Genomic DNA, 18,427 nt, shown 5'->3' with positions numbered 1-18,427 from the left:
GCTCTCCAGTGAAACTGGTAAAAATTATAAAACAAAACAAAACAACCTTTTAAAGCCTCTGGAAATGCTCCTAAGGGCCATATAAAATGTGGCACAGGATACTGTCAAATCAATGGAGAAACATCTATTCAAGAAAATCCATAAAAACTCCATAAGAAAGATGAGAATCTGTGGCATTTGAACTTAGACATCTGCTCCTTCCCGACTTCCAGCTCAGAGAAACATAAACTGCATTCCTAACTGGTAGCTAAGAACACAAGGCATCCTCTCCCTCCAGCTCCCAGTCAGGGACTTTCTTCCTAGGGAGAGTAGGATGTCAGCATTTCTCATCCTGCCCCCAACTACCTGTTGCTGAGGCTAAGTCCTGGGTAAGTGCAATCAAGAGGCTGAGACTCCCATCTTCCATCCAGTCCCCACTAATGGAATGGAAGCTATCCCCTGGGTGTGGCACTGCTGAGAATGCTGAGGCCCTAATCATCCTTGCCCTGGCTTGCTGGATGGTTTCACAACATGAGAAGTAAGCTGAAAGGACCTTCAGGCTGTTGTTCCCTCCTGTACCTTAATGTCAGCTCCTAAAGCAGGAGTGTCAGAGAGAAGAATGCTGTTGTTCCCACCCCCAGATCCAGAGCCCTGGCTCAAATATTTTTGCCTGAGAAGAGAAACAAGCCATAAAGCATTTATCTTGTAATATTTTCCCGGTAGAACTTACTTCATTTACAACAGAGCATGGAGAAGTTCAAGCCAATGTTGCTCTAAAAATAGTGGAAGTTGTGGTGGGGACACTTGGAAAGTAATTCATGGGTTTGGTGAAGCTAGCAGTTAACTATTGTCTGGCTGGATTGTTGGAGAGCACCAGAGAGGGAGCTGGCTGGGAGGAGCCCTCTTGGGGTCAGAACAAATATCAAACACTGATGAAGAGAACCGTTCTTTCACTAGAACCCACATTTGATTAAGTTAGTCTGCAGAGCAATTAATGGCCAAGAATATTGTTGGAAATAATAGACCAATCAGCTAGCAATTAGAAGAGCCTAACAGCTGACTATGGTCATGGAAAGACACTAGGAAAGCTCTATCGAAACCACTGTCGTCTTAGGGTGTCTGTGGGCATATCAAAAGATGAGCATCCCTGAGGGGCAACATCAGAAGATTAATGCTGGAGGAAGAGAAATAAACTTCACTAAAATAAGCCAGCCAATCACTAAACAAACAGGCAAATAATAACAAGCCCTGGAAAGGGAGGACACAATAACCAGAGTGGCAACAACATATTATCTAAAATGTCTAGTTTCCAACAAAAAATTACAAGACATGCAATAAACAGGAAAGAATGACCCATACCTACACTGGGGGCGCGGGGGTGGTGGGGGAACAGGTAACAGAAACTGTCTGTGACAGTGGCCAGATGCAGGATATCACAGATGTAGGATATTCAAAGTAGCCATTATAAATATATTCTGATAATTAAAGGAAACCATTATTGAATAAGTAAAGGAAGATATGATCTCAATGTTGCATGAAATAGAAATGTCAATAAAGACATACAAATTATTTTAAAAAAAGAACTACATGGAAATTGTGGAGTTCAAAAATCCAACAACCTAAATAAAAATTTCACTAGAGGAGCTCAAAAGTAGGTTTGAATTTACAGAAAAAGAATTAGTGAACTTGAAGATAGATTGAATGTATGCAATTTGAGGGATAGACAGAAAAAAAGATGTTGAAAAATGATGAGATAGCCTTAAAGAAATGTGGGTCACCATGAAGTGCACCAACATATATGTAAAAGGAGTAGCAAAATGACAGGAGAGAAAGGCAAATGAAAAATACTTAAATAAATAATGGCAGAAGACTTTCCAAATTTATTGAAAAACTCCAATGCACACATTGAGGAAGGTTAGAAAAAACAAAACTCCTAACTAGATAAACACAAAGATATTCACAAGTAGATTCATCATAGTGAAAATGCTGAAAGTCAAAAACAAGGAGAAAATTTTGAAAGCAGCAAGAGAAAAACGACTCTTCACATTTAAGGGAACTTCAATAAGATTAACAGCTGGCTCCTCAGCAAAAAAAAAAAAAAAATTGATGAAGGTAAGAAGACTGTGGAACAACACAATGAAAGTGCTCAAAAGAAAGAAAACCATCTCTTAGTGACCAGCTGTTACAGAAAATAGAAAAGAAAAAGAAAATAGTGAACCAGGAATCTTATATCAAACAAATCTATCTTTCAAAATTAAAGGTGAAATTTAGACATTCCCAGATAGACAAAACCTGAGCAAAGTTGTACCTAGCTGACCTGGCTTACAAGAAATACTAAAGGGAGATCTTTGGGCTGGAAAAAAAAAAAACCTCCAGATGGTAATTAAAATTCTACTAAAAAGCAAAAAGCAATAGCGTAGATAATATGTAATTATAAAAGACAGTATATTGTATGCCTAAGTATAAAATAAAGTTTTCTCCCTTCTTAACTAGCTTAAAAAGCAATTGTATAAAATCATGTGTACCTAATGTATTGTTAGGCCTATACCACATAGAAATGTCATATAATTGTAATATTTTTGCCAATAACAGAACAAAAAAGGTGGGTTGGAATAAAGCAGTATTGGTCTAAGGAAATGACTGCAGAGGGTAAAGTAATAAATATAACAATACATTATTGGATTTGTAACATTAATAGATGTAACGTGTAACAATAATGCCACAAAAAGGGGGGGAAGGAATAGAAGTAACGTTTCTATATATGACTAGAATTAAGTTAGCAACAATCTGAAATTGATTCTGATTAAGTGAAGGTTATATAGATAGTAAGCTTTAGCACAACCACAACAAAGCTTAAACATAGTGAAAAAAGCAATAAAGAAATATAAATGCTGGGTCGGGCGTGGTGGCTCACGCCTGTAATCCCAGCACTTTGGGAGGCCAAGGTGGGCAGATCATAAGGTCAGGAGTTCGAGACCAGCCTAGCCAATATGGTGAAACCCTGTCTCTACTAAAAATACAAAATAGCTGGGCGTGGTGGCAGGCGCCTGTAGTCCCAGCTACTCGAGAGACTGAGGCAAGAGAATCACTTGAACCTGAGAAGCGGAGGTTGCAGTGAGCCGTGATCACGCCATTGCACTCCAGCCTGGGCGACAGAGCGAGACTCCGTCTCACAAAAAAAAAAAAAAAAAAAAAAATACAAATGCTTCACAAGAAAACATACAGTAATAAAAATGAAAGTAGAACAGGAGAAATAGAACAAAAGAAGGCATAGGACACATAGGGAACAAAATGAAAAATGGAAGACTTAAACACAATTATATTCATAGTAACATTAATTGTTACTATGGGTTGCTAGCTCATTTCTTTTTTAATTGTGACTAGATTAACAATCTAATCAAAGGGCAGAGATTGTCACACTAGATAAAAAACAACATTGGATTGTATGCTGTCTACAGGACACATAGTTTCAAAGATTCTAATACTGTAGATTGAAAGTAAGAGATGGGAAAAATATATCATGCAAAAAGCAACCACAGGGAAACTTGAGTGAGTATACTAATATTAGGCAAAATAGACTATAAAACAAAAAAAAAGTGTTATTGAAGATACAGAGGGATTTTTTAAAAAAAATAGGCTTTAATTTTAGAGCAGTTTTAAATTTACAGCAAAATTGAGTAGAAATTACAGAGTTCTCATATACCTTTGATACTACACACACACACAGGCTCCCCCACTATCAAAATCCTGAACTAGAGTAGCACATTTGTTAAAAGAGATGAACCTACAGTGACACATCATTATCATCCAAAATCCATAGTTTACAATAGGATTTACTCTTGGTGTTGTATAGTCTATGGGTTTTGACAAGTGTATAATGACATGTACCCACCATAATAGTATCGTATTATATAGAGTTTCACACATAGAGGATTTTAAAAATCTACTATGCTCCACTTTTTCATTCCACTCTCCCTCTAACCCTTGGCAACCACTGACCCTTTTACCTTGCCCATAGTTTGCCTTTTCCAGAATGTCATATAGATGGAAGCAAAAAAATGTGTAGCCTTTCCATATTGGCTCTTTTCACTTAGTAGTATGCATTTAAGATTCCTCTTTGTCTTTTCATGGGTTGATAGCTCATTTCTCTTTAGTGCTGAATAATATTCCATTGTTTTGATGTACCTAAGTTTATCCATTTACCCACCGAAAGACATCTTTGTTGCTTCCAAGTTTTGCCAATTATGAATAAAACTGCTATAAAAATATGTGTGGAGGCCAGGTGCGGTGGCTCATGCCTATAATCCCAGCACTTTGGGAGGCAGAGGCAGGTGGATCACTTGAGGTCAGGAGTTCGATACCAGCCTGGCCGACATGGTGAAACTTCATCTCTACTAAAAATACAAAAATTAGCCAGGTGTGGTGGCGCGCGCCAGTAGTCCCAGCTATTCGGGAGGCTGAGGCAGGAGAATCGCTTGAACCCAGGAGGCAGAGGTTGCAGTGAGCGGAAATCACGCCACTGCACCCCAGCCTGGGCGACAGAGCGAGACTCCGTCTCAAAATAAATAAATAAATAAATACATAAAATGTGGGAAGGTTTTTGTGTAGACATAAGTTTTCAATTCATTTGGGTAAATAGCAAAAAGCACGATTGCTTGATTGTATAGCAAGAGTATGTTTAGTTTTGTAAGAAACTGCCAAAATGCCTTTCTAAGTGGCTATACCGTTTTGCATTCTAACCAGCAATGAATGAGGGATCCTATTGCTTCATATCCTTGCCAGTATCCATCTCTAAAATGTGAATTAGCCATCCAACAGAATCATATTTGTCAATAAAAAGGAATGAAGTACTGATATATATTACAACATGAATGAACCTTGAAAATATTATGTTAAGTGAAAGAAACCAGTCACAAGAGACTATATTTTACATGTCCAGGACAGAGAAAACTATAGATACAGAAGATAGGTTAGTGTTTGCTTAGGGACAGGGAGATAACGGCATAGGAGAGTCATAACTAAGGGGTGCAGTGTTTCTTTTTGACTTGACAAAAAGGTACTAAACTTGATTGTGGTAATGGTTGCACACATGTGTGAATATACTAAAAACCATTGAATTGTATAATTTAGGTTGGTGAATTGTTTGGTATGCAAATTATATCTCAATAAAGCTGTTATTAAAAAGAAATAATATCTATTCTGGGATGGATGAATAGGAGTTATCCAGGCTAAGTGTGTGAGGGGTAATTGAGGCAGTATTTCAGGCAGGGATAAATGTGAAACCAGGACTGGGACTTGAAAGGGCATGGAGCCTTGAGGAACTGATAGGAATTCACTCAGCACAATGGTATTGTCACTATTTGTTAAATACCAATCATTCCAGAGCAGTGATTAGGAACAAGGACATTGACCTTAGGCAAGTGTTCCATTTAATAGCTGGGCAACCTCGGCCAGGCCTCGCTTTCCTTTTCTATAAAATAATAGGTTAATGATATAACACCTAGAAAAGGACTCAGAGTTCATGGAAGGGAAGAAAGACTCTGTGTAAGTCCAAGAATTATTTGGGCAATTATAATGCAAGGATAATATAATTACCAATTGGGGATTTTTTAAAAATAATTATTTCTTAACCAGATGGCAGGAGGCCTGATAAGAGATACCAAAATGCCACTTAAAAAGAAATAATCCTCTTTAGCAAACTGAAGGGCTTCATCTTGATATATGTGAATATTTGTAGATATGGGTATGTATGTGTATGTGTGTATATATTATACTGTGCCTTCTGTTTTTCATTTTTCTTTTAACAATACATGGTGAACGTGTAGTACATATGGATCTACTTCATTCCTTTAAATAGTTCCCTACCTACATTACACTGTGGACAAAAGATTTGAATAGACATTTCTCAAAGTGTGAAATACAAATCACCAATAAGCACATGAAAAGATGCTCCATGCCCAACTAAATTATTCAAGTGATGCAGCTGTTTTTGCTAAGGGTCTTGCAAAAGGCTGATGTCAGAATATCAAATAACTGCTTTTGGATACTGTTATGTGTGTTAGCCTCCTCCTTCTTACCTTACCTTGAACTTTCTTTGCAGAGAGAACAAACCAGCTTTTCTGTTAGCTTTTGCTTTTTACAGAGACTGAGGTGATTATTTGTGGATGGGATCTGGGGCTGATTTTCAAACACACACTCTCCTGTCAGTTTCTTAGTAAAAAGTTTTATATGAGATTACTCTTGTCATTAGTGTCCTGAAGAATCCATTGGCTTTGCATTCCTACCTCTTTTATTTTGTGGTATCATGATAGCTGTGTCTTACTGTAATTTTGAAGTTCCTCAAAGATTGTTTATCTTTAGTTTCTTACTTGATGCTCTTTTTTAATCTTAGGATTTATTTAAAATCCCCTGTACTTAACTAAAAACTAGAAATAGTTACAAATACCATGTTTATATTCTACAATATACCTTGTGTGTTGTATTTAATTTGGAATCATAAACCAGAGCTTTTGGTGATAGGAAATGCTTATTATTCACATTCAGATTTATTGTACAGAGAAAACTGTTATTGGGAGAGGCAATCTGCCATGAGCCCTGAGCATCCCTGCATATTCTTATTGGGTATGCCAAGAATGTAAGACCCTGAGTGTTCTTTACCCAGGCAGACCATTTTTCATAGTTGTGTTTGCAACAAGCAACCTTGAGCGATAAGATAATCTCTTTCCCTGAACAAAGAGCAGGCTTGTTTCTGCTGTGAAAGCATTGAATACCCCAAACTCAAGGTTTCCTTCCTATAATGCAATGCGCTGCATGTTTAGGTATCAATCACGGGTCCTATGCCACCCCATGAAACTTGGAAATAATAAGGAACTAATACAAACCAACATGAAGCTCTGGCTACTGCTTCTGCTGTGATAATGTCATTTGATTTTGACCCAGGAGTCTAGAGTCTTCTGCCAGCATCCATTAAATGAGAGTAGGCTAAGTTGTTAGCTTATACGTAGGGTAAAATCTCAAATCCTTCACAGTTCTTGATAGGTGTTTCCAGTTATTATCCCTAAAGTTATTATGCCCATGCTGGGGCAATGTTTCCCACCAGGATGTTTTTTTGCCCTAAGTATGTACCACCTACACTATTAATACTGTGTTCTAACTTAATGTTCTTCTTCAAATTGACTCACTTATTTAATTTGAATACTTTTTTGAAAAACAAACTTTATAATGCCACCCTAAATCTAAACTATCATCATTTGCTTTAAACAGAAAGTATTCATTCATACATGTTCAAATAAATACATGGACACCACAATTTAAAAGATTTGTGTACTATCTAAAATCATTTCCTCCTACCACCAGACTCTTTTACTTTAACCATAAGTTATCTGATTACATACAGAGCAGTCATGTCTGGGACAAAGTTTCTATTAGTGAATTTTGAGATCTTATCTTCTTCCTTATAAAAAAGTCCTATCAAACCTCTTTGTGAAGGAAAGAAAGGGAGAAAGGAAGTCTAGTGCTCTGATCTGCAAAAAGGATAGTTGTTTTTCTCCACGTATGTCTGTTCAGGACAGGCAAGCTATCAGCCGAGGAGGGCCTTGTGCCTAGCAGAGAAGCCAAAGTCAGGCCTATCCTAGACAGGAGTGTGGCTTGAGTGAGCCCTTCCACATCATTCCTGAGTGCCACCCCTCTGAGGGCCAAGGGGATGGATTTATCCTGTTTTGTAAAACTGGCAGTGAGCCTGGAACCTTATCTCACTCCAACATGAATTGCAGCCCTACCAGCAACCATTAGGCTGCCATCACCTTGAAGAATGGTCTGGAGACATGAAGAGTTCCCAAAATGGCATCACAGAGGAAAATGACACATGACAGGCACAATAGTGGGCCTTTTGTAAAGAAAGAAAGATAGGGCTGGGCACGGTGGCTCATGCCTGTAATCCCAGCACTTTGGGAGGCAGAGGTGGGTGGATCACTTGAGGTCAGGAGTTTGAGACCAGCCTGGCCAACATGGCGAAACCCCATCTCTACTAAAAATACAAAAAAAAAAAAAAAAAAAAAAAATTAGCTGGGCGTGGTGGTGCACACCTGTAATTCCAGCTACTCGGGAGGCGAGACACAAGAATCACTTGAACCAGGGAGGCGGAGGTTGCAGTGAGCTGAGATCATGCTGCTGCACTCCAGCCCAGGAGACAGAGTGAGACTCCACCTCAAAATAAAGAAAGAAAGATGATAGATAGATAGATAGATAGACAGACAGACAGACAGATAGAGATATGTAGATATAGACATACAATAAGGCCTACACAGCGCTTTCATATATTTCCAGCCAGGGATGGGATTATTCCAAAATCTGACTTGAATTTTCCTTCAAAATTTATACAAGTCTAGGGATATCTGTTGAATAGATGAGGAGGGCCTGCCACCAGTCTTCTGGGAGAAATCATTCGTCCTAAGGAAATAGGAGTCAGGAAGATAAAATGGTAGTCTTCAGATCCAGGGCAGCAATTCTGACTTAAGCATAATGTCTGTTACTCAGATTTGTCTTCTGGTCCAACTCCCAGATGGATCTATCATGTCTGAGCCTTATGGGGAGAAAGTTAAAATCCCAAAGTTGCCAAGATATCTATAAGACATCATGAGTCATGTGGCACTGCATAAGTGTCTATCTAAATTGAAGAGATGGGCAATCTCCTAACTTCTCTAAAGGTCAGTCTGGGAACTAAGCTTACTGGGGGTGCCAAAGAAATATGCTGGGCTTCACTCCTTGAGAATTCTAGCACATTCACAGTGGTAGGGGCCTGAAGGTGCAGGACCCAGCAGAAGGGACAGAAAACGCAGTATATATGGTAGTATCAAGGGCAGGGGCATGAGAAGCTGGGTAGGCATATCAGGAAATGAACATAAAGGTGGCACCCACCTCACAGTTCCTTTTTTTTTTTTTTGAGATGGAGACTTGCTCTGTCGCCCAGGCTGGAGTGCAGTGGTGTGATTTCGGCTCACTACAAGCTCTGCCTCCTGGGTTCACACCATTCTGCCTCAGCCTCCCGAGCAGCTGGGACTACAGGCGCCTGCCACCATACCCGGCTAATTTTCTGTATTTTTAGTAGAGATGGGCTTTCACCATGTTAGCCAGGATGGTCTTGATCTCCTGACCTTGTGATCTGCCCGCCTCGGCCTCCCAAAGTGTTGGGATTAGAGGTGTGACCCACCGCACCCAGCCTTGCGTTTGTTCTTAATCACAGATAAGAACTACTTTCTCCACCCTTCCTAATCGCTGAAATTAATCTCTTACGGAGTTGGGATGGGAACAAAACTCTGTCAAACATAGCTCACAGTCATTACTTTATTTGGCCCTCACCAGATCCTTGTGAGATTATTTTCTTTATTTTAAAGATGAGAAAATATGTAAAATTTATTATTCTAGCTAAGTGGTCTGGAGTTACTTTGAAGTTCACATTTGCTTCTAAAATTCTGTCAATAAATATTAAATGCCCCAATACTTTTAGAAATAAACTAATAAGTGCTGCTTGTTGCTTCTTTTTTTATAAAACTTTTATTATTCTAGCAATAATAATGTGTGTTAATTTTAGGAATATAGAAAATACAAATAAGCAAAAGGAGAAAAATCATTCATAGTCCCACCACCGAGAGGCTGTACTTTCTTTCATCCTTCACAAGTTATGTCCATATACGTAATATACAAATGTACTTTTTACCTTTCAAAAATATGATACTCACATATTACTTAGCCTTTTTCCATTTTATATCCTACCAAGAACCTCTTTTTTACAAATGTGTAAAGTTCTTTTATTAAAAGACAGAGACTTGTAGATTGGTTCAAAATACAATAAACAATGAGAAGCAGATAACAAGAGATACATCTAAAACCATTAATAGCAACAGGTTATAAGTAGAAATATGGGCAAAGGAATATCAGGAAATGCTAATAAAAAGCAAGCTATATGGTATTGTTAATATCAGATAAAAATCAAGGTAAACTACATTAAATAGGGGTAAGGATGGTTTCGATTAACCTTCCAACGCATCACTATAAGTTTGTTTCTGACTCTCCTTATCTCATCTATTTCATCCACTTCTCTAAACATATCTTCATTGCTTAGATGCCTGTTGTGTATATCTTCTTTAAACTCCTGGAGAGACTGAATCAGCCTTTCTCTAAAAGTTCCTTTTGCTTTGGCCTCCTCCTCTAGCTTCTCCTCCTCCTCTGGCTTTTCCTCAGGCTTTGGGTCTTCCTCATGCTTTGGTTCACTCTCATTTTCTGGTTTTCCTTCAATTTTTTGACAGGATTTCATCTTGTATCTGTCTACCTCTCTTCCTTCCTTCCTTCTTTTCTTTCTTGCTTATTCCTCTTTGAATACAATGACTTCTAGAAAGCAAAAAGAAGACAGTAAGTTAAAGACTTGGTGAGTGGACAAGTGCTGTGGACAGAGGCCATAGCATTTAATTTTTTTTTATTCAGAGCTGTTATAAAATATCTTCCACCTAAGAAGCCCAGTCAGCAATCAGAGCTTCACTATCCCCACTCCTCTTACCTCCACTTTCCACCTCCTCATTTCTCTCTTGTCCTTCCCTCTAACCTTTTCCAAGGCCCTCCTTTCCGCCGCCCAGCCCTCCCCAATCCTTTTTCCCCCATAGGGCCTAACACAGGGACCAGGCCAGAAAAGAGAAAGGTGGCTGGCAGGCAGAGGAAGAGGGGAAAGGAGAAGGGGGAGAGAAAAGAAGAGGGGAAAGGGGTGGGGTGGAAGGGAGCCGGCAGGAACGGTGGCGCTTACAACCTTTGTCTCCACCCCAGGAGACTTTATAATATTCCTCTCACCTACCTGGCACTGATCGGGTCAGTTTCTTCCTCCTCCTTTTCTAGCTTTGGGTCTTGCTAGAAACAACAGACCTGCAGATAAACTGGAAACGGGAAGGGACGGTGGGGGTGGGGCGAGCGCTTGGTGGGCCGACCAGCGCCAGAGACTGACACACGTAGCTTTCCTCCTTTAGGGTTTCGGATATGGAAAGTTTCCCACCTTTTGTTTCCCCCAGTTCACCCCCTCTCCACAGTGCATGCAAGTCAGTTCGTTTTTCCCATCAGACAAAGAGTGAGAAAGCAGATTATTTCCAAACTATCTTTAAGACTGAGGCGGGGTTCGGGAGGAGGGTGGGGGTCCGGAAAGCAGTCTTAGATAGCAGAGGATGATTATTTTTAAACTATCACAGGTCTCCTTGTTCTTCTCCTAGGACCCCTAGTCCCTTTCCCAAGGGTCATCAGTTCCTGTAGACCTGGAGGTGGAGGGTGGAGAGACAGACCTAACTGGCACTCCCACAAGTCTCTGCCTTAAACCCCCCCACACTAGAAATCCCCAGTCAACACCTACAGTGACACCAACCTGCAAAATTCCCGCAAGTTTGACTCCTTCCACTGGCCTCAGGGACCACCGCCTGCGCTGCTGAAGGAAGCTGGTATCCAGACGGGAACAAGGACCAGATTACCAGGACTTCTGCACACGTCGACTCCTGGTCACATGAGATCTACGTCACCAGTGAGCTCGGGTCCCTAATTTCCACTCCCACCAAAAGCGCGGCAGAAGTGGGCCCACCCTCTGCTCCCTCCCCGCCCCCCACTTATACATTTGGCCCTGTCAGTCTTTTCTGTTGTTTCCTATCCCAGCGGGAAAAACGTTATTTGCTTGACTCTGACTACTAGGGAGGGGCTACCTCTTTTTCTGGAGCTACTGAACTTTTCTACTTCTTTCGAGAATTGTCTTTTCCAGTCTTCCACTCCCAGGATAACTCCTCCATCAGTCGTCCCTCCCCTAGCCTCCATTTCCTCTGCAATCTGGTTCTTAGCTGTTTTAGAGCAGGGTGGGCTTGGCAGCAGTTGTGAAACAACAACAAAAAAAGACCCTGGAACAAGAGTGAGATTTTTGAATGCAATTTTTACTTTTTATTCTTCGTACTTCTATATCCTTTTTTAAAAGGTAACTTTAATCTCTCTCTCTCTCTCTCTTTTTTCTTTCTTTCTTTTTTTTTTTTTTTTGAGACAGGGTCTCACTCTGTTGCCCAGGCTGGGTTGCAGTGGCGATCACAGCTCACTGCAGCCTCAAACTCCTCGAAACGAGTGATCCTCTCGCCTGAGACTCCCAAGTATCTGGGACTACAGGTGCGTGCCACCATGTCCAGCTAGTCTTTTAATTTTTTTGTAGAGAGAGGGTCTATGTTCCCCAAGCTGGTCTCGAACTCCTGGGCTCAAGTGATCCTCCTGCCTCAACCTCCCAAAGGGCTGGAATTACAGGCCTGAGCCACTGCACTGGGCAACTTTTATCTTTTTATAGTCAGAAAAGACAAAGAAAAAATTACTTTAATGACATGAGTTAATACATGTACAGTGCTTATTGTACATGTGGCATATAGTAAGTGCTTTTAAAGTGAAAGCTGTTGTTATATTAGAAGTTTTGTGAGGAAAATGATTCAAAAATTTTTAAAAAAGAGTAATGTTTGGTTCCAGAGTCCTCATGGTGGTGTTACCAGGAAGCTGTGCTACCTGAAGAATCATCAATTAATCAATTGTCAGGTACACATTGTGAGCCTGAGTTTCCTCATCTGAAAGAAGGGAATAATAGCATATGCTCATAGAATTGAGATCTTTTGAAAATAAAAATAAGAGTTAATTTTTCATCTATACAATTAGAAAAGACAAATAATGATTATATTCAGAGTTGATGAGGATATGGTAAAACAAATATTCACATGTACTGTGAGACTATTAAGTAGTACAACATTTTGGAAGTCATTTTGGCAATATCAAACTTTAAAAGATATGTGCTTTTGGACACATCAGTTCCTCTTCTAGAGATTTATCATACATTAATACTCCTATGCCAAATATGGTCATTGTAGTAGTTGTGGCAATAGTGCTTTTTTTAAAGAGCCAAAAACTCATATGTTTCTAAAAGGAAATTGGTTTAAGAAAAGTTTGATCATTCATATAGAGCCACATTTTACAGTGATGAAAAAATGATGTGGAGTTACATTTACTCACATGAAAAAAAATGTTCAATGTATATTGTTAAACAAAAAAAGGCAAATTGAAAGTTAATTTTATATGTGGTATTACATTTTTGTAACAATATACATATTTATTTTGTGTATTTAAAATATGAGTATATAATTAAATTACACAATAGCATGATAAGTGAAGTCCAGAAATTCATTCTATAAAATTCCAGGTTATGTTACTGAGAGATGGATGGAATGACTGATGTGAGTCTATTTGGCTAGCTGGCTGCACAACCCAAATTCATCAAGGACTCAGCTGTGATTTGTTGCCACAAACAATTCCTCACTGAGCACTTGGACTTAAATATCATCCATCCATTTTAGTCTCTCCCCACCTGCTATCACCAATCATGTTATATCCAAACTCAAGTTGTTTCAGGGTCTTACTGTATTTTTATGTCATTAGAAATGCAGATGAATATATCCTGAACATCATAGGATATACTTGAGAATGTGTATTTCATATAAAGAGAACTTTTATTTTCTAAGTGTTGTATTTATATATTTAAATTACTAATAAGTTACATAAATTAATTCAAGATGGATTAAAGACTTAAATGTTAGACCTAAAACCATAAAAACCCTAGAAGAAAACCTAGGCAATACCATTTAGGACATAGGCATGGACAGGGACTTCATGACTAAAACACCAAAAGCAATGGCAACAAAAGCCAAAATTGACAAATGGGATCTAATTAAACTAAAGAGTTTCTGCACAGCAAAAGAAACTTCCATCAGAGTGAACAGGTAACCTACAGAATGGGAGAAAATTTTTGCAATCTACCCATCTGACAAAGGGCTAATATCCAGAATCTACAAAGAACTGAAACAAATTTACAAGAAAAAACAACCCCATCAAAAAGTGGGCAAAGGATATGAACAGACACTTCTCAAAAGAAGACATTTATGCAGCCAACAGACACATGAAAAAATGCTTATCATACTGGTCATCAGAGAAATGCAAATCAAAACCACAATGAGATACCATCTCACATCAGTTAGAATGGTGATCATTAAAAAGTCAGGAAACAACATGCTGGAGAGGATGTGGAGAAATAGGAATGCTTTTATACTGTTGGTGGGAGTGTAAATTAGTTCAACTATTGTGGAAGACAGTGTGGCGATTCCTCAAGTATCTAGAACTAGAAATACCATTTGACCCAGTGATTCCATTACTGGGTATATAACCAATGGATTAGAAATCATGCTGCTATAAAGACACATGCACACATATGTTTATTGCAGCACTATTCACAATAGCAAAGACTTGGAACCACCCAAAATGTCCATCAATGATAGACTGGATTTAGAAAATGTGGCACATATACACCATGGAATACTATGCAGCCATAAAAAAGGATGAGTTCATGTCCTTTGCAGGGACATGGATGAAGCTGGAAACCATCATTCTCAGCAAACTATCACAAGGACAGAAAACGAAACACCGCATGTTCTCACTCATAGGTGGGAATTGAACAATGAGAACAGTTGGACACAGGGTGGGGAATACCACACACTGGAGCCTGTCGGGGGCTGGGGAGCTGGGGGAGGGATAGCATTAGGAGAAATACCTAATGTAAATGACAAGTTAATGGGTGCAGCAAACCAACATGGCACATGTATACCTATGTAACAAACCTGCATATTGTGCACATGTACCCTAAAACTTAAAATATAATAAATAAATAAATAATAAGTTAGTAATATATTAATTACTAATATTCAGAAAAATGATTGAGACGAAAGTGAAAAATGAAGAAGAAATAAAATATCTGACAAATATTAGACAGCCATGTATCTATTGAAATGAAAATTTTTATAGTATATTGGTATGTAAAGAAAAAGCAGGTTACTAACAGTAACAGTATTAGAATTAGGTATGATTGGGTGGTTGGTGGGCTTATGGATGATTTATATATATATTTTTTACTTCATTGTAGACTCTTCTACATTTTCTCAGGGGGCATGTGTAACTTCTACAGTAAGGAAATGTCTGCAAATAGTATGATTTTATTTTATGGCACATATTTCATATACATACTTCTCTGTAGCTGAACAGGGTCTGAATTAAGGGCCTCCACTACCTGTTTGAGGCTTGAGATCCTTACGATGGTTGAATCCCTCACATTTCCTTCCCTTGCTCCGCTGACCTCCTCGAAGGACTACATGTTGGTAACTAATATGCATTAGAAATGAGGGTCTCTTCCCCTTCCTCTGACTATCCCTCCCTTCAATCAAGTTTGAGATGGTCAAGGTGTAGGACTAAATTTTTAACATGGAGAAGGAGGCATCTCTTTCTTAAATTTGACCTGATGAAAATATTTTCTAGGGAAATATTTTTGCTAGAGAAAGTAATACTTATGGCAATAATATAATAGTTTAAACAGATTATAAAATAGTATTCTTAGTTGCCAATTCAATTCTTTAAAAAATATGTATGAATAGAAACAGAAAGGATCTGGCTCTGCTTGACATGTGGCATGTATCTATAGTTACCTTACTTTTTTCCAGTAAAAGTGTCTTATTTTTTGTAAATAAAAAAATAACTATTATTTAAAAGCAGGTTATAAATAATGTATATAAAACTATCCTAATTATACTTAAAAATACATATAGAAGGAAGGAAACCCTCAATAATATACACTCAATTTCACTTATTTGGTAGCTCTCAAATATACATTTCATCCACTTACTGATTTCACAAATATTAATTAGGCGATCACTAGATGTTGTCAGTCTAAACCCTTATGTCCTTTCTGTAGATTTCCTCTCAATTATCACTGAATGTGTTAGTGCAGTGGAGTTGCATCTTAAGCCAAGGATGGATTCTAAAGTCAGCATATAAGGTAAAATCCTACCGAGTCAAACTGACCTACTTCATAGCATATTACTATAAGTTATAATGTTAGTGGGGAAAAAAATGAAAATATTTAAACTTAAAATTAAACTCCCATTTAATTTTATGGGAATATAGATTTCTAAAAACTTTCATGTCTATAATTCTTGTGTATTTTCCAAATTTTCCACAGTTTACTTGAATTACATACATAAAACAATGAAATACATAGTGTTAAGATAACCTAGACTTTATTCACTCTTCACTGTATATATGGGCATTTAATTTTTATGTAAATAATACATATAAAACACACACACACATATATATATACAATTTTAAAATTGAAATGTATATATTCCAGAATAAGGAAGAAGGGAGAGAGGAGGGGAGGCCAGTTTTCACTGCTCTGCTTGTGAATGGGATGGAGATTGTGTGTGTGTGTGTGTGTGTGTGTGTGTGTGTGTGTAGAGATAAATATATTACATATTATATATAGTATACTATATAGCTATATTAGTCATATTATATTATATATTATTATATAGATATAATATATGGAGATAAATAGATACATAGATATAAAATTTATTTACACCAGGACACTATTTTATACATATTTTCTAGCTAACAACGCAATGTAAATATTTCTATGCCAATAAATACTGTACTTCATCATGTTAAAATTAATGGTAATTTATCTACCACTTGTTTAATATTTAGGCTGCCTCTATGTTTTTGCTATTTAACTCAAGCCTTAACCAAAATCTTTGCACACAACCAAAATTGTTTCCTAAGGAAAAATTTCTAAAAGTGAAATTGCTGGGTCTAAAAATCTGAAACATCTTATTTATTTTTATGTGTATTACCAAGAAGGCCTGGAAGATAATTCAACCAATTTACACGTGTACTGACAGTCCATGTGAATGAACTCATGTAAAATGGATGGTATGATTTTTTAAAAAATATTCACCAAATTCACAGGTGAACGAGTGCCTTGAAGTTTCAATTTGTCCATTTTGACTCCTAGTGAGGCTGAATAATTTATACTTATTCCCCATATATGTGTCTTCTTTGTCTCTATTGAAGCCCTTTCACAAGTTTTCATGCTGTTTGTAACTATGTGTACTAGTAGTTTGTTCACTTTTAGGAACATTTTATTACAGGTAACCAATCTTTTAGATAGTCTCACTAGTTGTAAGGAACAGAGATTTAGACTAGTTTAGTTGAGGCAGGATTTATGGTGAGAATTTATGAGGCAGTAGAGAAGATTATGATCTCAAGGGAATCTGAGAATAGACAGTAAATTCCTAATGGATGTCTAAGAGCAGGACCTGAGCACTGTAGTGCTCTGTCACTACCTTGGCTCAGTTGTTCTCAGTCTCTCCTCTTATCCTCACTCATCCTTCTCCTCCTATGTCACCGAGGAGACCTCATGGCTTCAGCTTCCTTATAATTTCACCTTGCTCATGTATCAGGCTTTCCCAGCTTCCTAAGGTACAAACCCTCTGTCCACAAAAGTACGTGTACCCCACCAACCCTAAACATGTACAAACCTGCATAGAATTTCAAATGGTCCACAGACTCTCCTAGTTGAGAACTCCTGGTCTGGGCTAAGTAATATGGTCAGTAAGTGAGAGTTCCTGGGACATTGTCTTAAACCTGGCTGAGGGGCTGGGGATGGATTGGCAGGCAGTGACCCTACTGCAAGGCCAGCTTCCTCCTGAGTTTCCTGGAGGGAAGGAGGCCAGAGGTGAGAGGCCTAGCAGGCTGCATTCCTTTAACAGAAGAAAACAATACTAGTTGTGAAAATTAAACACTTCCATAAGTGGAAAAGATAGGAGATCATTTTTCTATAATCGAATAAAAACAAGACACTTGTTAGGCTTGTGAAATTAAGTAATTTAAACTTAAAACTGCTGGAACTTCAAATTATTCTGAGCCTTGAGAGGAATGTGGCTATGCAGCTTGAATCACAGGGCATGAAGCTGCAACTTCTGCCTTTTTTTCCCTCTGTAAATAATTAAGACAAAATGCCACCAGAGATAAGACTCCCTCAGATCACTACCCCTCCTCACGGAACAATAAATAGCTGTGGCATTTGCATAGGTCTTGTATGGAAAATGCAACGCTGCTAAAATTTCTCTGTCTCTGTCTATATACGTAAAACCTTAATTTTTCCACTTTGGAACACTGATTCCATTTGTTTGGAGCTGGTGTTTCAGGGTGGCTATCCTCAAGCTTTGCGCTTGAATAAACTCTATACTTAATCTTGTTTTCTGAATTTCATTATTTAAAGTTGACAGGCTCTCCAGGGATTAATTTATCAAACACATAAAATGTTGATTAATTTTAGAAAAATGTAGGTTTTAAATTTCAAACTTGCTATCTTGGTTTTTTTTTAAGCTACTTGGGAAGTATCAGACACATTTTCTAACTGATAAAAATAAACACAACCAAATTATGAAGAATTTTTTATTAAGTAGAAAATCTTATTTATTATTGTAAATTACTTTTCTCCCTAAAGAGTATATTTTAAAGGTTGTGA

The 18,427-nt window shown here is 38.0% G+C and overlaps 1 protein-coding gene across 2 annotated transcripts; it reads right to left on the bottom strand.

Moving 5' to 3' along the window:
* Positions 1 to 9,512: 9,512 nt before the first annotated feature.
* On the bottom strand, positions 9,513 to 11,529 carry TCEAL9 (transcription elongation factor A like 9). 2 transcript variants are annotated; one of them, XM_054473060.2, is made up of 3 exons: positions 11,375 to 11,529; positions 10,820 to 10,898; positions 9,513 to 10,365 (listed from the first exon to the last, which is right to left on the bottom strand). In XM_054473060.2, the coding sequence occupies exon 3, from the start codon at positions 10,289 to 10,291 to the stop codon at positions 9,977 to 9,979; it is 315 nt and encodes a 104-aa protein (XP_054329035.1). In that variant the 5' UTR covers positions 10,292 to 10,365; positions 10,820 to 10,898; positions 11,375 to 11,529; the 3' UTR covers positions 9,513 to 9,976. The 2 variants fall into 2 exon arrangements, with proteins under 2 accessions (XP_054329035.1, XP_054329036.1); XM_054473061.2 differs by lacking the exon at positions 10,820 to 10,898 and having other exon boundaries at positions 11,375 to 11,524.
* Positions 11,530 to 18,427: the final 6,898 nt, after the last annotated feature.

This window comes from Pongo pygmaeus, chromosome X (genome assembly GCF_028885625.2).
Source record: "Pongo pygmaeus isolate AG05252 chromosome X, NHGRI_mPonPyg2-v2.0_pri, whole genome shotgun sequence".
In the NCBI taxonomy this organism is placed as follows: Eukaryota; Metazoa; Chordata; class Mammalia; order Primates; family Hominidae; genus Pongo; species Pongo pygmaeus.
This window is presented reverse-complemented; position numbering and strand designations above follow the sequence as displayed.